The sequence below is a fragment of the Tinamus guttatus genome, unplaced genomic scaffold, assembly GCF_059628265.1.
Source record: "Tinamus guttatus ecotype Peru unplaced genomic scaffold, ASM5962826v1 Tinamus_guttatus_pri_ptg001096l, whole genome shotgun sequence".
In the NCBI taxonomy this organism is placed as follows: Eukaryota; Metazoa; Chordata; class Aves; order Tinamiformes; family Tinamidae; genus Tinamus; species Tinamus guttatus.
Genome location: NW_028289630.1, coordinates 37231 through 60782, shown reverse-complemented (window position 1 = coordinate 60782; position 23552 = coordinate 37231). Strand labels below are relative to the sequence as shown.

Below are 23552 nucleotides of genomic sequence, written 5' to 3'. Positions count from 1 at the left end.
GAGGGCAAAGGCGTCGTGTCCCAACCACTCAAACTGGTCGATAAAACCCGCACGGGGCCCTTCCCAGTGCCCCCTCACGGAGCTCAGTGCTGCCCTCACCCCCTGCCGGCCTGTGCTACACAGGATGCTGAGCACCCTGCGCCAGCGCCCTCAAAGCTCCTGTTTCAAGTCAGCGGTTTCTCTGTAAAAATAAAAGCCTGGGATTGCCAGGGGATCCTTTTGGCACGGGGGTTTCTTGGCATCGGCTGGAGCGGGAAGGCGCTGCCGTGGTGGGAGAGGTGCTTCCGAGACATGCGGAGCCACGTCAGGTCAGGGGTGCCTCCCACTCCAAAGGGCCCTCCCGGGAAAAACTGGCAAGAGGCAGAATAGGCTGACAGAGGTAAGAAATATATATATAAAATCTCCTGATGGAAACTTAAAGTTTTTTTTAAAAAATACAGCGTTTAAAAACAAAACCACCAAGCAGATTGCCTCATGCTCCTCCCAGCCTCACCATAATGCCCACAAACACCTCCTGGATTCATCGTCCCTGTAGAAAAATATATACACGTGCATTTCTCTTCCTATGAAAATCCCTAAGGTTGAACTCAAACACTAGTGAAAAACCACAGCTGTGCTCACACTTGGCTCTGCTTTTGCACCTGAATTTGTGCTACACACATACTATGTTCTCACAGGCATGATGTTCGTATGGCTGAACTGAGCCTCTGAAAGGCAGGATGACCCACTCCAGGAAACCCAAAATGGGCAGAGAAAACCCTTATGGAGCTAACCTATCTATCTATATCTATATCTATATCTATGTATATGTACTAAAAAAAAAAAAAAAAAAAAAAAAAAAAAAACAGCAATGCAAACTCAATACATTTGAACAAGAAAGCTCCCACCTGGGCTCCCCCTTCCTTCCTGCTTGGGGTCTGGCCTGGCAGCCGGCACAGGGAGATACCGGCGGAGCACCACGTGGGGATGTGGGACAGACCCAGCCAAGCCCTGCAGCCCAAGCAGGGGGACGGGGGGGACCGTCACCAAGTGCTCTCAGCTCCGCGCTCTCATTTGGCACAGATGATGCTTGGTTGTAGCCTTGGCATAGGAGAGTGGACCACAATAGGACTAGGTACCATGGTCCCGAGTTAGAAACAGTCCGGCAACAGTGGCCGCCGTGTGCAGACGTGATCCCTTTGCTATACGTTCTGTTTCCTTGGCACCTCGGTACAGCCGGGACCCCAGATGATAGCAGCAAGTATCAAAGAGGGGAAGAGGAAACTCACATTGGCGGGTTATGTGAAGTCCTATTTATTTACACTGCACTGACATCCCTACAAGTCCATCCTCTAGTCGGAAAGTTGGCTTCAAAAGCAGGTGACGTAAGAACCGCAAAGTGCTGCACCTCCCTGGGCAAGCAGCCCGTGCCACTCGCTGGTGCAAGGCAGAGAAGCTAGACCTTGGGGAAAAACAACAACCAAAAAGGGGCCAGCAGCTGAGAGCGCTGTGAGGGGCTGGGCCGGAGCCCCCGCTTGCAGCCCCTCCACTGCCAGAGTGGAAAACAGGCCAAGAGGGGCAGGAGTGAGGGAGGGATGGACAGGACTTGGGGCAGGATAGTGGGTTTTTTTGCATTTGAAAGTGCTGCGGCACCGCTGCTCAGCGCAGGTGGGTGCTGTAGCATGTGCGTTTGGAGTATTGCTGCTTGGAGAAGAGTCCGCGGGCTCTAGGAGCACGGGAGGTGCTGCTTGAGGATCTGTCTCGTCTGGGGGGCTATTCTGTCAGGGAAGCGGATTTTGAACTCCACGATCAAGTCTCCTCGCTGGGTGGGGGCCTTGGGGAAGGGCAGCCCTTCCCCGCGCAGTCTCTTCACGGTGCCCGGCTTGATGATGTCGTTGCAGGGCAGTGGGATCACCCGCTCATCGATAGTGGGAATGTTCACAGTGCAGCCACACAAGGCCTGCGGGAGCAGAGCGAGAGAGAGAGACACCATGAGCTGGGCTGCCGCCCTGCAGCCCCTGCGACTGGGACCTGCTGGCCATGGCCCCTGGGGATTTATTGAGAGAGCCCCCGAGTCCCCCAGCAGGTTAAATTTAGCCCCCTGGCCTCAGTGCCCAATGTCACAGGGGTGCCGAGAATCCAGCTGAGGTCACTGGATGCCTCTGCGGTTCCTCAGCTGTCACCCGTGAGGCTGGCAGCTCCATGCGGTGCTGGGGTTATCTATAGAACAGGGATCCACAGCGGAATGGCCTCCAAGCTGCTCCGCGGGGCTGCGGCGCTTTCCTGGAAGCCGGAGCTCTGCGGGGCCTGTTCCCTGCCGTCGGTCCCCACGCGGGCGACGGCTCCAGTTACAAAATCCTACGCTGCCGATGGCTATTTTTCCCTGCTGGCTATTTTTTTATCTGCCCAAGAAGGAAGCTGCAGCAAGACCTGCTCCCTGCCTCCCTGTGACCGATTCTCCAGAGGTGGGGAATGGCCCTGGGCTCCCTGTATCCCATCCCTGCACCGGGCGCTGCTCCTGCAGCAGCTGGGTGGCCACAAGCCAGGCTGCATTAGCGAGCCACGTGATGTGGGAATGCAGCAAGAAAATCCTGGTGTCTTTAAATAACTCAGGCAGCTCTGCCGGAGCCATGGGCAAGGGCCATCTCCAGGCTCTCGGTGAGGGAGAAAGGCTGGAAAGGGCAGATTTGATGGGGATGAAGCCTCTGGGTGCCAGCACTTGAGCATCCTGGGAGAGGAGTGGGCACAGGCTGGTCCCACACGGTGCTCCGAGGGGTGCCGGGAATGCCCCCCCGCCGCCCCGGACACCCTGCAACGTCCAGGGAGGAGGATGCGATTTGCTGTTTTGGGGTGCTCACAGGTACCACGGAGGGCTGCACAAGTCCAGCTGTGCTAGAGAAAAGAGGTCTCTGGCTCCAAAATAAGAAGCAGAAAGGGAAAAACGAGTGGGTGGAGGATCAGGCACAGCCATTAGACCTGTTAGCTGGGCATCCAGTTGGGCTTCCAGAGGGAGATTTGCAAGCAGAACATGCCAGCAGAAGCAACTGGGATGTCTGCACCCACTCCCAAGGAGCAGGGCTGGAAACAGCGATGCAGAGCGCTCCTGACCAGGCTCACGGTGAGGGCGTCTGGGAGCGCAGGGATGGGAGCAGAAACAGGCAGCAGCCATGAAGACAGGCGGGATCTTAATGTTTCCTCCCGAGAGCCAAGACACACCAATTAGAGACAATTTCTTCTCCACCGTATGGTCTTGTTTTTAATTCTTCTTGCCCAACTTCACTGGCATTTAAGAAATGGGTTGTTGAAATAATACCAGTGACCACAAGCAAGAGCTCAGCCACAGCGTGGGCAGCTGCACCACATCCTAGAAAGAGGCTCAGTTTATCCCTGGGTATTAAGTCGGAGGGGGCTCGATTGCTAAAGGCTATGCTGAGCTACGAGCACAGATTTATCTGGGTCAGCAGGAGGGCCTTCTCCCTCACAGTGAAGCCTCGGGAGGGCTTTGCCAGCGGCTGCAGGGCAACCCAGGCATGCACGGATGCTCTGAGGGAGGTGAGGTTGGTGCAGGATGCAGAGCAAGCAGCTCCCAGGGCTGGCGCTGCGATGCAGCCTGGTGGGCAGCGCATCCCCATAAGGGTCCCTTATCCCACGGGAATGTGGTGGTGAATGGGATGAGTACGCAAGCTCTGGAAGCGTGCAGGCTCAGAGGCTGGAAGAGCCGCACCTTGGCCCAGCTTCTCCTTCGAGGTCTCCTTGTCATCACCTTGACCCAAAGCACAGCTCGAGGCACTCCAGGGTGAGAAGTTTATGGCTGCCAGGTTTTGTAGGTCAAGTGACTGCTGGAAGGCCAGGCTCTGGAGGGGTCTATGGGATCAAAGAGTAGGAGGATGGTCTGGTCTCAAGGTTCCCAGAGAGTGCAGAGAAGTCCAGGTTCAGCACTGCCTGCTCGTGCTTGGGTCCAAGGAGGACCCATAAGGAAACACTGCCAAATGGATGTTGCCAAGTGCTCCAGTCACCCCTGTGCTGCTCATGGGCACGGAGGGCTCCTTCCCACGCAGGCCACGGCGGGCAGCGCTGCTCCCCTTGGCACAGAGCAGAGCCGGGTTCTCCGGCAGATCTGTGAGTCAGTTCCCAGCACTGAACGCCTCCTGGAGCCGTGGTTGGCACCATGCTGTGCTGCTCTCTCGTGGCAGCTGACAAGATGAAGGCTAAAGCTAAAAAAAGACAGGCTTGCAAGGAAGAACATCGTGAGGAGAGCACTCAAGGCTACAGTTGTAGGCTAGGTGATGAAGAGGTCTGTGATTTATTCTGTCACATACCGAGATGGTGGCATATGGAGTCGGAGAGATCCTGGCATCTACTCATGCTTCAGAGCACTTGAGCTACTACTTCTCAAGGAAGATAGGAGCAGCAAAGCATCATCCTGCCCTGGCAAGCAGAAGGATGGGGCTGGCAGCCAGGCTGGCAGCTCTGAGGATCTCCAGTGAGTTCAGCTCGCGGTGAGGATGTGCAGAGAACAGGAACTCCAGCTCAGAGAGACGAGGAATTTGCCTGGACCAGCAATTTCCACTAGTCTCTCTTTGTGACTGCATCATGCAAAGCAAATGCCAACACACGCCCTGTTTATGGGCAGCTGGACAGAGATCACAAGTATCCTGTGGGCAAGATGTCACTAGGGAGCTGCCTGGCAGGGCAGAGCAGGTACCTCGCCGGCCCCAGCACCAGCAGCTTGTGAGGGCGCCGTGGCAGCAGGTGGGGCCGGGAGCGTGGTCACAGGGCTGCATGCCCAAAGGGCAGCTCAGACGGTCCTTCCAAGCCCTGTGCTCTACCCGAGCAGCAAATGAACCTGGACTAGCATGGACTGGACATCGGGACAGCCGGCTTGGGGTTAATTTTACAGATATAGGAATGCATAGAAGGAAACATCTGAGATATGACATGCCTGACTCCATAAATAATGTAGCTTCTCCTGAGTATTTTTGGAGCAGCCAGCAGAGCCAGCCACCACAGGAATAAACCTTTTGAATCCCTTTTTGCGCTGTGAGGGAAATTCAACTCCCAAGTCTACAGGTTAACTTGATATGAGTCTGCTTTAGTTTAGGTTTTGCATCCAGCTCTTCCTGACCCATGTGGTTCCTCGTTGTCCCGGGACAACAAGTCATAGAATCACAGAATGCTTAAGGTTGGAAGGGACCTCTAGAGGTCATCTAGTTCAACCCCCCTGCACACACAGGGTCACCTAGAGCACGTGGCACAGGACTGCGTCCAAGCGGGTTTTGAAGATCTCCAGAGAAGGAGACTCCACAACCTCTCTGGGCAGCCTGTTCCAGTGCTCTGTCACCCTCGCTGTTAAAAAAAAATTCCTTAAGTTCCTGCGGAACTTTTGGTGCTTCAGTTTGTGGCCATTATCTCTAGTTCTGTCGGTGGCCACCAGGGAAAAGAGGCCAGCACCATCCTCCTCACTGCCTCCCTTGAGGTATTTATAGACACTGATCAGGTCCCCTCTCAGCCTTCTCTTCTCCAGGCTGAACAGGCCCAGCTCCCTCAGCCTCTCCTCATAGGGCAGATGTTCCAGGCCCCTGATCATCCTCGTAGCCCTGCGCTGGACTCTCTCCAGCAGCTCCACATCCCTCTTGTACTGTGGGGCCCAGAACTGGACACAGTACTCCAGATGTGGCCTCACCAGGGCTGAGTAGAGGGGCAGGATCCCCTCCCTCAACCTGCTGGAGACGCTCTTCTTAATGCACCCCAGGATCCCATTGGCCTTCTTGGCCACGAGGGCACACTGCTGCCTCATGGTCAACTTATCATCCACCATGACACCCAGGTCTTTCTCCGCAGAGCTGCTCTCCAGAAGGTCAGTCCCCAGCCTGTACTGGTGTCTGGGGTTATTCCTCCCCAGGTGCAGAACCTTGCACTTGGCCTTGTTGAATTGCATGAGGTTTTTTACCGCCCAGTTGTCCAGTCTGTCCAGGTCCCTCTGGATGGCAGCACAGCCCTCAGGGGTATCAGCTACTCCTCCCAGTTTGGTATCATCAGCAAAGTCATAGTCCCAGCAAAGACGTAGAGCCATCCCAAAACTCTTTGAACTTGCTGGCACTCTATAGAGCTCACGTTTACCTACCTCAGCTCTTGGCCCATTGAGCTGATTTCCATTAAATGCACCTCAAAGCATAAATCTGTCTTAAAAAAAAATCAACTCATTAAGAAGACAGACAGTGTCTAGAGTCTGAAAGGAACAGCAAATGGCAGCTGCCAAAAATGTCAGTGTTAAATGCAGCTGCCAGCTGGCATTTATTAAAAGGTAGTTAGACAGGAGTAGTGAACGGCACATCTTGTACTTGGGTAATCTTCTCTTCATCTCCCACCTTTGCAAAGAGCCGCTGTGGCTCTGATGCATTGAGTCTCACTGTGACCTCCGGGACTGGTGGCTGGAGTGTTCTGCCTTTTGCTCACAGCCAGGCTCTCCAGAATAGTTTATTTATCGCCCTTTATCTAGAGAAGCCAGAACCAAAGAAAACAGCTGGTTTTGGTTAAAGAGATGTCCAGCACCACATTTCTCTGTGCGGCCCTGGTTTCTGTCCATGCAAGGAGGTACCAGGCCCTATCCAGGACAACAACAGCGGCAGACTCAGCTACGCAAACACAAGTTGGTAACTTGTTTCTTCTCTTGTTTCTACAGAGGATCAGGGCTGTCTTCCATATGTGACTACCCAACGTTGAAATAGAAGGATGGAACATATGGGGAACAGGGAAAATGGATAAGTACTGCATTTATTTGCTCAAGAAGCAAGGCACATTCGGTAGGGACTGCAGCACCCCATGTCCTAGATCCAGCAAGAAGACAGAGCAGCTCTCCAGAACAGACACAGGCGAGTCTCTACAGCTCCTCTCTGCAGAGCTCTCTGCTCGTGTCTCCCATGCCTTTCCTTACCGGGATGATGAAAGGTCTGGCCCCATGTGCAATGACCTAGTGCCACCACCCACCCCATGGGATTTCCCACTGACACCCACCTCTTTAAGACTGATGTTTGCAGTGTAGATCACGTTCGTCCCATCTCTCTTGAAGTGCGAGTGAGGCTTGTCCTTGAGGATGAAGACGATGTCAGCAGGGATGTTGTCCGGGGTGGCATCCCCTTCTTTGGGGAACGTGATTTTTGTTCCCTCCTTCCACCCCCTTTTGATGACAATGTTTAGGATCTTATCCTCTGTCCGCATGGTCCGGCCATCGGCGTTGAGCCTCCTGCGGGTGATCTTCATCCTCTTGGTGGAGCCGTGGTAGATCTCTTCCAGGGACACCTTGAGCTCATGGATGATGGGTGGGTCTTGGACCTTCCTCCGCGTGTGCAGGGACTCCTGGTGCCGCTGGTGAACCCCGTTAATACCATCGAAACCAAATCGGCCAAAGGCACCGAAAGGGTCATCATCGTCATCAATGTCCATATCTTCCTGGTCAAAGCCATTGAACATTCGGGAGCGGCTACTAGCAAAGAAGATATCAAATGGGTTGGAGCCTCCAAAGAAGGATGCAAAGGTGGCGTGGGGGTCTCCATGGAAGGTGTAGTGGAAAGTGTTCCCTGAGCCACCCGAGGAGCCACCTCCTGTTTTGAGACCTAGGGGAGAACAGGGAAGACAAGACATTAAGCCTCCCTGCTGAAAGCTGCCTGGCTCTGCACAGTGGATATAAGGCTATGCTGAACCCATGGCACCTGTGCTTCCCAGGTGGGAATGTGGTTGGGAGGATGGTGTCCACTTGCTCCATCTTAAAAACTGTCTGGGTTTTTGTTCTGCTACTCAAAGACCTGTTTGGTTCTCTCTGCTTAAGGTACAGCCTTTTCATTTAAAATGTCTTCGGACATTCTCCACTTGCATTCTTGCCCATGGGCAAACTTCCTTCTGGGTCAAATAGCTCTACCCCTCTAAATGTGTCTTCCTTGTCTAAGCAAGCCAATCTCTTCCAGTCTCATACCACAGCCTCGTCTCTTCTGAACATACCAGCAACAACTCTAGCAAAGCATCTTCTCCTTAGAGGAAACTGGGTACGGCTGATAAAACTGTCAGCGGCCTGGCCTTGGGAGGTGAGCACAAGAACTAGCTGCCTCAGGAACAGGCCTGATTGCAGGCTCTCGCTTCCTGGTAGTGAGGATTTAAGCCTATTCAGAGAAATCCTGCACGTTATTGGGGATGAAGGATCTCACCAGACTTTTATCAGCCACTCCAAGCTGCACATGGAGCTGAGGCACCGCAGCCAGTGTATCAGATCTTCAACATCCAGTCATTGCTGCCCAAAGCCCACCTCTGGGTGAGCTACCTGCTCTTGCCTGTTGCCCAAAGTGCCAGAGCTGCACAGGCAGTCACCGGCTAAGAGCAGCACATCTAGCACATTAGAAAAAGCTCTGAGCTCAAGAAGCCACTGTGCGGGGAGGACTTTTGTTGCTAAGGCACATGGAGGTCAGCAGACCTGCCCTAGCTAATCCCCCTGGCACAGCAAGGTGCGCGGGAGGGAAACAGAGCTCTCTGCATTAGATCAAAAAGTCTGACCTGAGGTGCTGGCAGTGATTTGCAAACGGAGTGAAGGTTTGGCATCCTGATAGCACTCTCAGAGCCCTGCTACATCTGCTTAAGAGGAGAGCCCTTTTGCCTGGGGGGGTTTGGAGGCAGAGTTTAAACACACGCATGTGCCGTCCTCCCCTCTGCAGGACAAGGTCTTGGGCTCAGCTGCCGCCACTGGAGTGGAAATCCAACAGTGGTGTTTTTCCCAGCTTAAAGGGAGACTTTATAAAACACCAAATGGCAGCTATTCCCATGGAAATCTCCTGGATGGATCCTCAGCAGAGCCTTACATCACTGTCCACTCCGTAAAGTCCCAGACAGCTGATGCACAAGACAAACAGCCCCCAAAAGAAGCCATGCTTGTGGTCCCCTTGAAGAGGGACCACAGAGGAAGGCAGCAGAACACAGGGGGTGGTGGGCAGATGGTCCGTGGCCATATACTCTGCAACACTATTCCTCACTAGGAGGGTCAGGGAAGGGTTAAAGCAAGCCTAGCTCAAGGACTATTTTGGGGGCACGCCAGTGACTGTAAAGGGCTATTTCTGAAGGGCTGTCCCTTGTGTCAGGCCCCTACAATCCAAGCCAGCAGCAGGAGATAAGAGGGGGACAACACAGAGCAGACAAATTTGCTGCTCTTTTCTGCTTGCCTTGATTGAAGAATTTATCTTGTGGGGTAGAGGGCTTCTGCTTCATTGCTCTTACTCGAGCAGGGAGCCTCTTTGCCTGGAGGGCTCTCAGCCTTCTTGAAAGGTGGCAGCACTTGGATGAGCTCTCAGGAGGTCTGCAGCACCCTGTCTTTCTGCTCCTGCCCCGCCAGACAAATGTGTGTGCTCTTGTGGAGCCTATGCCACGTGCTAGGAGAAGGGCCTAGGCCACAGCAGCCCTGTCGAGGAGGCAGCTGGGCCAAGCAGTTTGGCTGACAGCAAAGGGGATGTTGGAGACCAGCTGGCACCCCAAGGCTAGAGAGATGCGGAGGGTGATGACAGCTCTGCCATATACCTCAGCACCCAGCTGCACAGGCCCCATTCTGGGAGCTTCACCCTCCCCAGCCTGGTTCCCTCATTGGATCTGGGCCATGGGGCAGGAGCAGCAAAGCCCACAGGGCCCAGCTGGCTCAGGTCAGTGTGTGGGACCCAGAGGCCCCTTGAAACACTAACCACCAGGCCACATCACTCAAAAAAAAAAAAAAAAAAAAAAAAAAAAAAAAAAAAAAAAAGAGGAGCTAGTTGGAAAACAAAAGTGCATGTGGGCCTTTTACAGGAGCAAGCAACTGGTGTGGAGTCACCATCCAGGACAAAACCTCTGCAACTGGTGACAGGCTGTGACCTGTCCCGTGACGGGTCTGGGACCAGCTCGTCAGCATCTCCAGGGCCCTCCCTCCAGCCACGAAGCCTTCCAGGTCTTTCATCTCCCTGTGGCCCAGACTCAACACTTCGCGTTTCCGTGTGGGCTCTCCAGGCACAGCGAGCTCAGCCCCACGACCGCCTGCTCGTGGGGCTGTAATTAGAGAGAAGCTCTTGTGGGGCAGGCTGGCCTCTCCCTGCCCCAGGGATGGAGCACACTTTGCATTGGAAGAGGAATCATGAAAGGAAGAGGCAACACAGCTGATTATGGGTCAACGTGGAAAGGCTACCGAGCAAGGAGAGAGTGGCGGTGGCAGCAGCACAAACATATGCTCCAGGAATTGGTAGAGAACAGCTACAAGTCACAAGGAAATCCGTGCCTTGCTTGTGCTCGCCAACATGGAAAGCCCAGAGGTACCTGACACATTGTGAAGAAAAGAAGAGAAAACAGTGACCCCAACCACACGTGCAGCAGGAAAGGGACACAGCACTAACACTGCCCAGGACACTGCAGAGAGAATCTGAGTAACCACTACCACATAGCAAAGACACACAAGTGCTGGTTTTGCTGGTACATGAGGCCTGGCACAAGTGCTGTGATCTTTTCATTCAAAACCATGTCCCTCAGGAAGGGCCAATTTCATCCCCATTCAGCTTCCCCATCCTCCTGATGTTAGAGGTGCTTTTCTGCTGTATTCTGCTTCACACTGCTGAGGGCAGTGTGCCCTCGTGACCAAGAAGGCCAATGGGATCCTGGGGTGCGTTAAGAAGAGCGTCTCCAGCAGGTCAAGGGAGGTGATCCTGCCCCTCTACTCAGCCCTGGTGAGGCCGCATCTGGGGTGCTGTGTCCAGTTCTGGGCTCCCCAATACAAGAGGGATGTGGAGCTGCTGGAGAGAGTCCAGCGCAGGGCCACGAGGATGATCAGGGGCCTGGAACATCTGCCCTATGAGGAGAGGCTGAGGGAGCTGGGCCTGTTCAGCCTGGAGAAGAGAAGGCTGAGAGGGGACCTGATCAGTGTCTATAAGTACCTCAAGGGAGGGAGTGCAGAGGACGGTGATGGTCTCTTTTCAGTGGTGGCCACTGATAGAACTAGAGATAATGGCCACAAACTGAAGCACCAAAAGTTCCACAGGAACTTAAGGAAAAAATTTCTCAGCAGTGAGGGTGCCAGAGCCCTGGAACAGGCTGCCCAGAGAGGTTGTGGAGTCTCCTTCTCTGGAGATCTTCAAAACCCGCTTGGACGCAGTCCTGTGCCACGTGCTCTAGGTGACCGTGCATGTGCAGGGGGGGTTGGACTAGATGACCTCTAGAGGTCCCTTCCAACCTTAAGCATTCTATGATTTTTTCCCCACTACTCAACTCACTTATTTTAGCTGCCTTTGGTCATGGAGTTTCCACCTGTCCTCAGATAGCCCCTGTCCATAACAGTTTGTACAGCCAGGAGGTCTCAGTTTTTATGCAATTGCTGTTTACCTTCACTTTATTCCCGAGGCACTAGCCAGACCAATGGGAAAACAGGGTCTGATTTTGACAGCGCCTCCAAGGAAAAGACAGTTTCTTGCTTGAGATGGCCACGTCTAATTTTAGACAGCTGCAAATCACTGTGCTTCAGCGAGCCCCTCGCAGCAGTGATATATTAACTTGCTAAGCAACTGGTATAAGGCAACAGCGACAGTGTGGATTGCCAGGCAAAGATTTTCCAAAGTTTTCCACAGCCCTGTATTTTTGCTTAGATAAGCAGGATTCAGCAAGGAGTTTCTCCAGGTCTGCCTGTGCTTTCACACCCCGGAGGCTGCTTTCAAACAGCATGAGGAGCCTCTGGCAACTTCTCCATGGAGCTCTTCAGCTTTTCCCTTAAGTTTCTGATGTTTCTAGTTCCCCAGAAACTTGCAGGCAGTGAATATAACTACATCAGTCGGGGCAAGAGTGTCTGTATCCTCCTAAGCCTCGCGCGCTTACGAGGGGCAGGGTCTGTGCCTGCCAGGAGCAGGCCCAGGCTGATGAAGGCGTCTCCGAGCACTGCCTGTGTCTGCTGGTGTCTCACAGGGGAGGCACCCGCTTGCTGGGCCTGCAGGAGGGGCTGCATCTTCCACTGAGCTGCCTGTTTATACTAGACCTGATCTTTTAAGCACCCAAGTCCTTGGCTGATTAATGCAGATGCTATTCACTGCTCTCCTCACCCTCAGCAAATGGAGTTGCAGACTTCCATATTCAACTAATAAGGCTGTGGGTGGCGGAGCGGCTCTCCTCCTCCATGCCAACCAGGAGACAACAGCAGCCACTTGGTTTCAAAACAAGAACCTATTACTTAAATTGGGAAAGGCTTTGAATCCTGTAGGTCAGGCTGTACCAGAGAAAAAAGTGGGAACAACTCACAAATGGCACCTCAGAGCATGCTAACAAGGGCCTTGCGGAGGGGAAATCAAGGCAAAAGGAAAGGTTATCTGCTAGAAAATTCAGGTCAACAAAAACGTTGTGTGTGACCCAGGAGTCGAACTCCTTTCACTGCTGTTATCTCAGCAAGTGCTTCAGCCTTGGGAGGCATCACTAAAGAGCTTGGAAGTGCCAGATGGCTCCCTGGCAGTCTGCGCTGCCCACCTGGGGCTGGGTCCCTGCCAGGTGCCTCCTTGCCCGCCCCATGGGCAGGGAGAGCTCGTGTTGCCTGCACCGGCCTCACAGAGGTGGCCACGACCTGCCGGGAGCAGCCAGTGGAGAAGTGGGTCGAGGGATTATCTCCATGTGCAGGGCGAAGCAGCCGTGGCAGAGCACTTGTTCTCCCCATCTCTGCTACTAGTAACCTCATTTCGGAGGCAGGGGTGAATCACGGGGAGAATTCTGGCTACGCTGCTCAATGCCTGCTACACAGGAGGGTATAAAAACGCTCCTTTGCCTATAAAAACCTACTTAGGTCCGAACGGAGAGCAACCCGGGATGCCTCTGCACCCAGGTCAGCCCTGCCTTTGAGCAGGAGTGCTGGTCACCTTACCTTCTTCCCCGTATTGGTCATACACAGCTCGTTTCTTGGGGTCACTCAGCACATCATAGGCCTCTGCAATCTCCTTGAATTTCTCCTCGGCGTTGGGGTCTTTGTTCTTATCAGGGTGGTACTTTAGGGCCATTTTCCGATACGCTTTCTTGATTTCATCCTCATTGGCTCCGGATTGGATGCCCAAAATCTTGTAATAGTCCTTCCCCATGACAGCAATGCTGCCTGGAGCTGAGTATTTGTTCCTGAAAGCAGAAAGACAGCTCTCTGTAACGTAAAGCACCGCACGCCGGCAACCGGGAATTGCACCAGCATGCGCCTGTCACGGCACTGCCTCTTCCTGCATCGCGGCGGTCACTTCAAGCCCACGTTTTCCTCCCAAGCAGTGAAGTCGAGTGGGGTGCCGCAGAGCAGACACGCTAGCGCGCCGAGGAACAGAAGCACTACAGCAGCGCCACGAGTTGTTATATAGGAGCCGCCCAGAGGCGTTGCCAGCGCCCGTACGGAGCACGGGGTGGGGGCGGGGCGGGGCGGGGGCAGAGCTTGGCTCCCCAGCCCCTGGGGACGCGGCGAGGAGAGGGAGCCACACGGGCTGAAGGCAACACCGGGGAGCGCCAGCACAGGCAGAAAAACCACCAGAGGCTGTGCTGCCGTGCTCACCTTAAAGGAACTTAAAACATTTTGTTCCTCCAAGTAATTGGCATTCAGCTGGAGATAAGTGCTTCCAGCATGTCAGAGCTGTAATTTGTATTTAGCAGAGAGAGAACGAAGCCGTTAGACAGAAACATCTTGCGATGGTGGGAGGTTTTTTTTAAAAAAAATTATTAAAAACACTTTCTAGCCTGACTTGCATTCCCTTTGAGTGTTCAGCTAAGTGCTGCAATCAGCCAGAAATACTAAGTGGCATAAGAGGCAGTTAAGCGTCATAGCGTGACACAACAGGGTGAGGTCAGAGGAGAGAAGCAGCTCCCTGGCTTCACTTTCTCCATCATGTGGGTGGCTTAGGACAGAGCCATGCCTATACTAAGTCATTGGAAACGCCGTGGCCATAACCCCAGGAAGGAAACGGATGAGCAATTAATTCACTCCATAGGCATGCTGCTGGAGCAGCAAAAGCCAACAGAGTCATAGAAAACCAGTAGTGCTCATAGAGAGACACAATACCAGCTACTCCAAGCAGAATCAAAGTGAGCAAGACCCACTCACCACCAGCAGCCCTGTGCACTGCTGTCCCTCCCAGGCACGGCCTGCCCTGCCCTGCCTTGCACAGCGCCCAGCTTGGTGCTCACTGAACGCCAGGCTGCTCTCCAGAGGTTGCCCCCAGCTTGTCCTCTGCCCTTGGCTGCTTTCCGCTGAGCTGTCATGCTCACATCCCGTTCTCTAGCTCACAAAACGCTCAGGTTTTGGGGCTCCCACCTCATCCTTTCTCCAAACTGCCCTGTCTTGCCCTGGGCAGACCAAGCCTGTCACCAGCTGCTGTGCTAAGCAGCTCCATCCTCTTGGGCCCTTCCAGCAGACTGATTTCTACATGGTGAAGGTTTGAGCCTTTGCCTTTCCTTTGAGGTCGTGCAGGTTACCCAATGATCCCTCCTATCCCGATTCTGTCCATGAGCAGATGCTCCTGGCGACCACCAGCTCCAAGGCGCGCCACAGGGCACCATGCCCCCTCCTTGGCCGTGCACGTGGACAGTGCTCCAGAGAGCCCTGGGCACCCAGGGTCGGGAAGTCAGCCTGCCTCGGGCAAGAGCCACTCTGCAGCAGAGGGCTGCTGGGAGAGCCTGGAAGTGCACCTTTTTGTCCCAGCTGTCTCAATGGTCCCATTGATTATGATGATCTGAGTCACCAATTTGCGTTCCCTCTGTGCCAGCCACAGCACAGTCACTTTACATTAGCTCCAGAGGAAGACCAGGCACCCAGCTCTGGAGATCTTCAAAACCTGCCTGGATGCCACCCTGTGCCACGTGCTCTAGGTGACCCTGCTGGAGCAGGGGGGTTGGACTAGATGATCTCTAGAGATTCCTTCCAACCTTAACCATTCTGGTATTCTGTGAAGAGCTCACAAGCCTGTGAACTTCTGCTGGAAACAGCAAGGGGAGATGAATAAAGGGCTCGGCTGGGGTCAGGCCCACCGGGACAGAGGGAAGCTCACACAGATGAGGGCAGGAGGGTGGTTTATTCCAGCAGGATGCCGGGTGCTTGCTGGTTACCTGCCCCTGCAGCCTCAGGGGCAGTTGCAGAGGCAAGAAGCGGTGGCACAGCCGGCACAGCAGCAGTGCCGCGCTATTGCTGGAGGCATGAGAAAGCCTACGCAGGCGTAAAGAGCATCCCACAGCATCTCCAGATCCAGGCTTTTAAATGCCAGCACATTTCTGTACTGGCACAGCCTCCAGCAGGAGCCCTCCAGCTTCTGCGCAAAGAGCAGACGTGTTTAACAAGCCCACACAGGCGCTACAAGATGCTCTACCCCGTACCCACCACTGATCTGTTCCAATGACACCTGGAGCTCTGCCCTTCCCATGTGATGGGAAGACTGCGAGAAGCCCCTAACATTGGCCTGAAAGGTCGTTTTCTTAAGGGCAAGCAATCAACGCCATCCAGACAACCCGGCTTTGCGGATTTTCTTCTCCGGCTCCCTGCTGGGTGACATGCTGGGAGACACCCTCAGCACCCAGCGCAGCTGCACATGGTCACAGCGCTGCCACACCAGTCATCTTCTCGCTGGGGCCACACACCTCTGCCCCCCTTTCCGCGCAGCTCCCCTTCTGCACCAAACCATAAAAACAAGTCATTACCATGACTGTTATAGAAGGGGATGTGAGTAAACCCAGCTTCACTCTGAGCTGGGCAGTCAAGGTCAGCAGCTACTTGTCCACTGCTGCAGCTGGCACTCACCTGCTGATCCTCCCCCCGGGGCTTCCTCAATCTCCTCAAACACCTCCTGGCTCCTCCCTTTCTCACAACAGCCTCTTGTGTCCGCAGATGCTCCCTACAAATGCTTAGAAAGCGACCTTGGTGCCATGGTACATGCGAGAGACCTGGCCTTGGCACAGCAGCTCCAAGATGCCTGTCCTGGTTCCCTGGGCTGCCACCTCTGCTCAGCTCCAAGCAGGGTCAGACCCTTCCTCAGCCCCTCGGCACTTGGGCAAATCACGGGAGAGCAGCCCCAGAGCCAGAGGCTGCCCTGACAACAGCCCCTTTCTGCATAACCAGGTGAAAAAAAGTCCTCCCGAGCAAGGTCAAAGGAGGCAGTGCTGACGACAACCTCCCCTTGCACCACAAGCAGATCACGGCCTGAGGCACTGGGATCAAAAACATCAGATTTATCCAGGTTGCTGTTACAGCAAGAGCGACACCCGTGAGCTGGCCAAACGTGTGGGGCTCGGCGCCTGCCTACTGGACAGTATGACCCGTCCGTCCTTCCTACCCCCCGAGACCCCACGGCACCGCTCACAAAAGGATGGTCTGGTCCAGATAAACCAGCATCTCCTCCCTCCAGACCGCTGGTCTCCACTCTGGAGAGGTCTTTGGCACGGGGGATCCCCTCAGGGAACCAGATACGCTCCTATGCGAAGCCGGTGCCCCGGCACTGCCGGATCCTAAATCACACAGTACCTCATGTCGCGGTCTAGTCACCTGATGCCGTCCTCCCAGCAGCCCATGCCGTGCCAAAGCCTCGAGGAGGAAGGAGAGAGCGGGCAGGAACTGTGGGAGCGCTGACGTTTCCTGCGTGGCTTCTGGTGGGCGCGGGGAGCCTCTTGGGCCAGCTGGCTCCAATTCAGCAGCCGGGAAGCAGCCCCGCGCTGGGATTCACTACAACGAATGCTGAGGGCAGTCAGGTCCCGCAGATGACCCGGTAGGTTAAGCTGTGCTCCGGAGGCGACGCTCACATGTGCAATGCTAAAACACGACTCTGTCCCTGCAGAGCTTTCCTCCCACCTCCCCAGGATCAGCTGCGCCTTTCCACAACTCCTCTCTCCCGTGCTGTTCAATCATCCTTTTCTGCCTTCCCATTTAATCCTCAAGGGAGCAGGGTGAAGACGCTGCAAAACCAGGGCCTGCAGACAGGCAAGTGACTTGAGCATCTACATTCACCTTCCAAGCCTGCGGCACCTTATATTAAACATGTCACGTTCGGAAAAGTCCCTGATGTCCAGTCGTGGCGAAAGCCACAGGCATCTCTCAGTGGGTGAGCACTCTGCTGAGACCAGCCGACATTTATTTGCTTCTTAAAAAGAAAAAAAACTTTGTACCAGCCCTGCACATGACATCAGACCATGCAGCCCCTGGACCAGTGAGCCAGCTGAATAGCGATCACTTGACATAATCCTGCTACTTAACAGTCATGTAAGGGAACGGGCCCACACAGACAGTGCCCTCAATAAGATTTTCCATCTCAGGGGGTAAGGTCACCGCGGGATGAGAGGCGATGCCAGGGACATGCATGAGACAAGGACAGGCACCAGCGGGCACCTCGGCTCATGACACGCTATTCTTCAGCAACGGGGACACAAGCACAAGACACAGAAACCCACTTACCGCAACTTTACAAACACATTGAGAGTCAAAGCTGACATTTTTAAAGGCTCTAGTTTTATTTTAAACATCACGCCGGCCACAGGCTCTTCACCCCCTCAGTGCTGGCAGCTCGTGCGCGCCCTGGCTGGCAGGGGACGCGGCCAGGGGGCCGTGCGGCAGCACAGGTGGCTGCAGTGAGCGATGCTCTGTGGGCACTTGGCCGGCAGCCTCTCCCCAGCACTGGCAGCTCAGCCAAGGGAGCTTTGCCGGCTCTGAGTGCGGCTCCGAGGATGGCCGAGGCAGCTCTGGAGCACTGGCGCAGGTGGCAGTGGTGGCAAGGAGGGGCTCCCAGAGCAGCTCCGCGCTTGGCGAATCCAGCCCTCCATTGTACGTGTCCTCACGGCGCTCCACCACCCCCTCCCTGCCACCAAGCGAGCAGGGAAGAGACCCTTCAGGAAGCCGCTTGACAAGCAGTAATTTTCCTCTAATTGCCGTCTCGATGCTTTATTGGATCGAGGAGTGCTGGGCTCTTCGAGTGGGGCCGCGAGCTGCCCCTCACCCTGCAGAGGTTTCTGCAGGGAGCCCGGGCATCCTTCCCACTTCCTGAGCTGCAGCCGCCATGAGACGCCTGCCCTCAGCAACCCTGTTACCTTCACATCCCCAGCAGGGTCACCTCCTGCAGTAAAGCAGGCAAAGCAAGTGAGGACAAGAACCCCAGGGTCCCTGGGCTTCACCAGAAATTATTTGCTCACTGCCTCAATTGTGTCAAGGTTGCTGTACCCGCAAGGCAAATCAGAGAGGGAGAAAAGTAGGACGGCAATGATGCATGAGTCGGAAAAAAGTAACGTTAACCACTTTGTACCTTCCCATCTTTCTCCTTCAGACTCGCAGGAGCCTCTGTTTCTCCCGGGTGCCAGCACTGATCCCCTGCGCCTCCGCAGAGGGGGTCTCAAAGCCACATTCCCATCGAGCGACTCCAGCAACCCCCCAGTCATGCTCCTAATTCCCCCCTTGCTGGAGCTGGGCACTGGGACAGTGCCTCCTCCACCTGCCCGGCAACAAAACCCACTTCTGAGAAGTCACCTTCATGCGCACACAGCGCCCGAAATGCGCCAAGGAAACTCAGTGCCACCGCATTCCCCCAGCACACGGGAACTTTGGAGCATCCTCTCCGCACGCGCAGCCTTCCCGAAACAGGGAGCACCAGGCTCCCCCGGCCAGCGACCGGTTTTCAGGTTTCCCACAGGGAAAAATCAATCCCCGGGGGAGCCAGCACCGGAGAGGTGGCAGTCCCCACCCCAGAGCCATCCTGTCCCCACGGAGACGGGGTCCGGTGGCGCCGCAAACGCCCTTCCCGAGGGAAGGGAAGCGCCGGGAAGGCCGATGGCGCCGCGGTGCGGGCGCATACCTCTCCGCGCGGCTCCAGAAGAGCAGGATGGCTGGCATAGCAGCGCCGGGGCACGCGAGCCCGAGTTTGGCGAGGCGAGGCGAGGCAGGCTCCGTGTGCCGGGGCGGGCAGGCAGAGCACCGCTGCCCGCGCTGGCTGCGAGCCGCAGGGAAGCCGCCAGCGATGTCATGACTACACGCAGTGAATCATCCCTCCACGGGCCCCCCCACGCGCCGCCCCCCTCCGCACCGCCGGCCCCACCGCGTGGCACCTGCGTGGGGACGGGGTTAACCCTCCCCGCGCTGCCGCTGCCGGGCGGCCCCCGCGGCACGGAGCGGAAGGCCGCGCTGCCACGGGGTGCTCCCCTGCACGCCCCCGGGCACTGACTCCCCCCTTCCAGCCTTACTGGGGTGCTGATACCACTGTGGGGATGGGTTATCCCCCATCGTGCTCCCCCGTGCACAGTGACCCCCCCCCCTTCCCACACTTATTGGGGTGCTGGCACCGCTATGAGGATGGGTTATCCCCCATCATGTTCCCCTGTGCACAGGAACCCCCATTTCCAGCCCCACTTGGTGCTGTCAGCCTGTGGGGATGGGTTAACTGTCCTCTTGCTGTGTTCCCATGCACAGGCCCCACTGCCAGCCCCACTGGGGTGCTGGCTCCTGTGTGGGGATGAGGTGACAGGCTGCCCCATCCGTCTCCAGCCCCATGGGGATGCACTGTTAGCCCCACACTGGAATGCTGTGCTAGCTCCATGGGGGAGAGGGGTTAAACCTGCCCCCGCCACCAGCCCCACTGAGGGACACTGCCCCTCAAATGGGGACAGCTGTTATCCCCTTTCTTGTCTTCCCCACAGCCCACTAGGACACAGGTACCCCCAAGGTGGTGGGGGGGAGAAGAAGGGTCGACCCTTTCCCCCTCAGCCACCCAGCCCCGCTGGGATCCACTGCTTTCCCCATGGGGGGTTAACCCCTTCCTCAGCATCCTGCACAGCCCCATGGGGACACAGCATCACCTTCCAAAGCAGAAGGGGGATGCAGAGGGTTAACTGTCACCTTGCCACCCGCCCAGCCCCATTTGCACATGTCAGTGCCCCACTGCAGGGGAAAAGAAGGGGTTAACTACATCCCAGGCCCTCAGGGCTACCCCCTGCCCAGCCCCACTCGCCTATCCTGTTACCCCCACAGGGGCAGAGGGATTAACTCCTTCTCCCCATCCCACCCAGCCCCACTGGGGTACCCTGTCACCCCATAGAGCAAGGAGTTATCCCCCCAGCCCCACTGGGTGATCCTGTCACCCCACAGAGACAGAGACACTAACCACTCCCAGCCCCATAGGAGCAGCCTGTCACCTCATGGGGCACATTAGCTTCCCTCCCGCCCCAGCCGCACGGGGGCACCTTGTCCACCCCTGGCGCAGAGGGGGGCTGACAGCCCCACGGGGACATCAGGCCCCCTCAACGCCACGGGGGCACCTTGTCAACCCCTGGGGCTGCTTCTCAGGGCCCGCTGCCACCCCACGGGATGGAGCGGGGAGGCCACTGCGCAGACCCGGTGCCGGTTCCGCGGGACGGGGCGACCCCCGCGAGCTCCCACCACCCCCAACACTCACCGCTCGCACTGTCCCGAGGCGCCGCGCACTCGCCAAGCCCCCCACCCTCCGTGACGTCAGGGGAGTCACGCCCGCACCGCCTTCCCCGCCAGCACCACTCCCCCGCCCCGCCCCGCCGCGTCCCGTTGGTCTCCGCGGATGCCCGTCACGTCGCACCGCGCCGCTCATTGGCCGCGCGCAGCGAGAGGAGGCGGAGCCACTCGTCCCCCGCCCGCCGAGCTCGCCCAGCCCTCTTCCCGAGGCGGCTCATTGGACTGTTTAAGCCGGTGCCGTCCTCTCCTCGCGTTCTCATTGGCCGACGACGCTTTGCGCCCGCCTCCGCCTCCCCCCCCCCCCCCGGCCGCGCCTCAGTGGCTTTTTATAATGCCGGTCGCGGCGGAATTCCCTTGGGAATCTTCTGGAAGCTTTTGACGTCACTGCAGGGTCCCGTGCTCCGCGTGGGGGTGAGGGGGTCGGCTCACCCCACCCCGGGTGGGGGGCGGTCCCTCTGTGGGGCTGGGGGGGGACCCACAGGTCTGGGGTGTGCAGGGGGCAGCTCTCCCTTCCTATAGGGCTGGAGTTTGTGGGGAGTTGCAGCTGGGGGACAGGGGGGTCCTGCTCCTGGGGTGGCTCTGAGTGGGGGTCCCCGCTGTGCAGTGAGGTGTGGGGAAGCCAGCAGAGATGCTGTGGAGCTGAGCTAGAGAAGCAGTCAGCACTGTCCCTCTGCAAACCTGCATCGTGCTTCTTGGTGGAGGGAGGAGTGCTTGGGTTATCTGAGGTCTGAGTCACCCCCTTGATCTTTCCATAGCCCTGACTGGGGTTAAACCCAGGGTGGAGGTGAGCGGCTGCTGCAGCACTGTGACCACACATGGGGGCTGCTCTGCAGAACCATAGAATCATGGTTGGAAAATGATCATTGAGTCCAACCAGCCTTGCTGATTGTGGCCTGGCCTGCCTGTGTTGGTGACAGGTGATGCATGGGGTGATGGTGGCAGGTGACCCACTGGGGGTTGCTGTGGGCTAGAGGCAAGGGAGGGCTGCACTGAAACACCAGCCATTAGGAGCTCTCTGGAGCCAGTGTCTTTGCTTTTGGCCTGGGAAACCTGTTGATCTCCAGGATAAAAAGCCCATCTCCTGCTCCTGTGGAGGTGCAACATAGCTACAGAGCAGTGATCCCTCCAGGGACAGCGTCAGCAGCTTGTGACTGTAGGCGGTGATCTCTGGCTCTGCTGGAGGCACCAGGACTTGGTCCTTGCTGGGCTCTTCTGCCCTGGTGTTATTGCTCAGGCTGTGGGAAGGAGGCAGGTTGTTGTGTGCTGGGTCTGAGTTGGGACTCGTTACCCGTGTGTTTCCCTTCCTTGCTGTTGGGTACCAACTCGCAGGGCTTAGGTACTGTTCCTTTATGCTGTTGTTCTTGGGCATTCTGACTGAACCCTGTTCCAGGCAAGAAGATCTTAGCTTTTATTCAGAATCGCTGTGACTTACTCCAGTCTGGTTGTAGAGGAGTACTTGGCTTGTCTCTGGAGCTACAATGCTGCCCACGCACAGCGAGAGCCCGACTTTGATCTGAAAAGCTGCTGATATTGGAGTTGAAGGAGACATGGTGTGAATGAGGCTATTAATATGGCATTGCCATGGTTAGAGTGCCATGCTTCTATACTTGCCCTTGATTGGAATATTTGAACTGGGCACTTTGGAGCCACTTTAGGGCTCCTGGCTTGTTCTTTGCCCCCAGCTTAGTTGCGGAGCAGTGTTTTCCCTGGAGCCGCTGGTCCCTGACATGCGGGATGCAAGTAGCCCCTGAGGCTCCTCCTTCCCTTCCATGGGGTGTTTATGAGGCATCTCTGAACTAAAGAGTCAATATTTTCACTGTACACTCTGCACAGTGTCTGAGTCATTGTGATATAAAACTGCTACTTAGTGTTATCAGTTATCTGTCTACCTGGCTGTTTGCACAGCTGGAGGGTTTGCTCTTCTCATCTCCAAGGGTGTGTGCTGTTCATCCCAGGCACTATCCTGGTCTCGCAAAGCCTTCCTGTGCTACTTCCTAAGCTTTAATAGGTAGAGGCTTTTAAATCCAGTGGAGGTTTTGGGATGAAGCCAGTACTGACTGTATCTGCTTGGTGTTCAGCCTTTGTGAGCTGAGACAGACAAAAAGGGCAAAGAGAGCGTGTGGTTTGTGCTGGGGGCTGAATTCACCCCCTGTGGCACTGGGAGCCCCTCGGGAGAGGGGTGAGCAGAGACCTCAGCCTCGTGCTTTGGGTGCTGTGCCTGCCTGCAGGTGCTTTAACCAACGCTACTCTTCTTTCACAGCCTGCATCTCCCAGGACATCCGGCTCCCTTTTAAAGAAGAGCTAGGGAAGTGCAGGGAAGGGTGACATGAATAATTAAAGGTATGAAGCAGTTTCCATAGAAGGAACAATTACATAAACTAGTTCTCTTCCCCCAGATGGAAGAGATGACTGAAGGAGGCATAACGGAGAATAATAGTCATGTGTAGCTGGGGGGAGGTGAGCGGAGAGACTGCTTGAGCTCTCTTCCCATAAAGAGCCTGCCTGGCATCACGTGCCGGAATAGGCAGAGGCACCTTGGGGCAGGAGCATGTTCCTCGAAGCCGCATGGGATTAACCTGTGCGCATGGGGGGAAAAAACTGCCTGGGGTTGGAAGGCAATTCAGCAAATCTCTGGAAAGGAAGCCCAGAAAAGCTGGGTCAGCACCAGCAGTGGTGCTGCTGGCTTGGGCAGTGATGCTGCCCTTGGTTCTGCCGCCCCTGCGGAGCGCACCTGGCAGATGCCTGGGTTTTGCAGAGCTTGGCTTGGGTCAACAGCCAGGGCAGGAGCAAGACTCAGTCCTGCACGCAGGGAGTCCCCTCGCACCCGTGTGGTGTCCACAGCCCTGCTTGCTCTCCTGCCACAACACCACCCAGGGAAGTCTCTGGGAATCGTGGCTTGGTGAGCTGGAGATTCATCTGAGGACACTGGGCTTGGCAGCAGCAGGGTTTGTAGTCAGCTCTCCACAGCTAGAGCAGTGCCCACTGATTCGGTGCTGTCTCTCCTTCCTGCCTGTTCCTGTCCCTGGAGATACCGCCTTCCTTTTCCCTCACCAGGAGCTGCAGGATGAGGGAAGAGCTGCGAAATATCAATGCCCAGGATTTTTCTGGGATTAACACTGTGTTCCCACCTGCTGGTGCCCTG

The 23552-nt window shown here is 56.0% G+C and overlaps 1 protein-coding gene across 2 annotated transcripts; it reads right to left on the bottom strand.

The window, feature by feature from the left end:
* Nucleotides 1-1682: 1682 nt before the first annotated feature.
* LOC104569428 (dnaJ homolog subfamily B member 5) lies at nucleotides 1683-18832 on the bottom strand. 2 transcript variants are annotated; one of them, XM_088538605.1, is made up of 4 exons: nucleotides 18786-18832; nucleotides 12863-13107; nucleotides 6994-7592; nucleotides 1683-1939 (listed from the first exon to the last, which is right to left on the bottom strand). In XM_088538605.1, the coding sequence occupies exons 1-4, from the start codon at nucleotides 18821-18823 to the stop codon at nucleotides 1706-1708; spliced, it is 1116 nt and encodes a 371-aa protein (XP_088394731.1). In that variant the 5' UTR covers nucleotides 18824-18832; the 3' UTR covers nucleotides 1683-1705. The 2 variants fall into 2 exon arrangements, with proteins under 2 accessions (XP_088394731.1, XP_088394732.1); XM_088538606.1 differs by lacking the exon at nucleotides 18786-18832 and adding an exon at nucleotides 16799-17000.
* Nucleotides 18833-23552: the final 4720 nt, after the last annotated feature.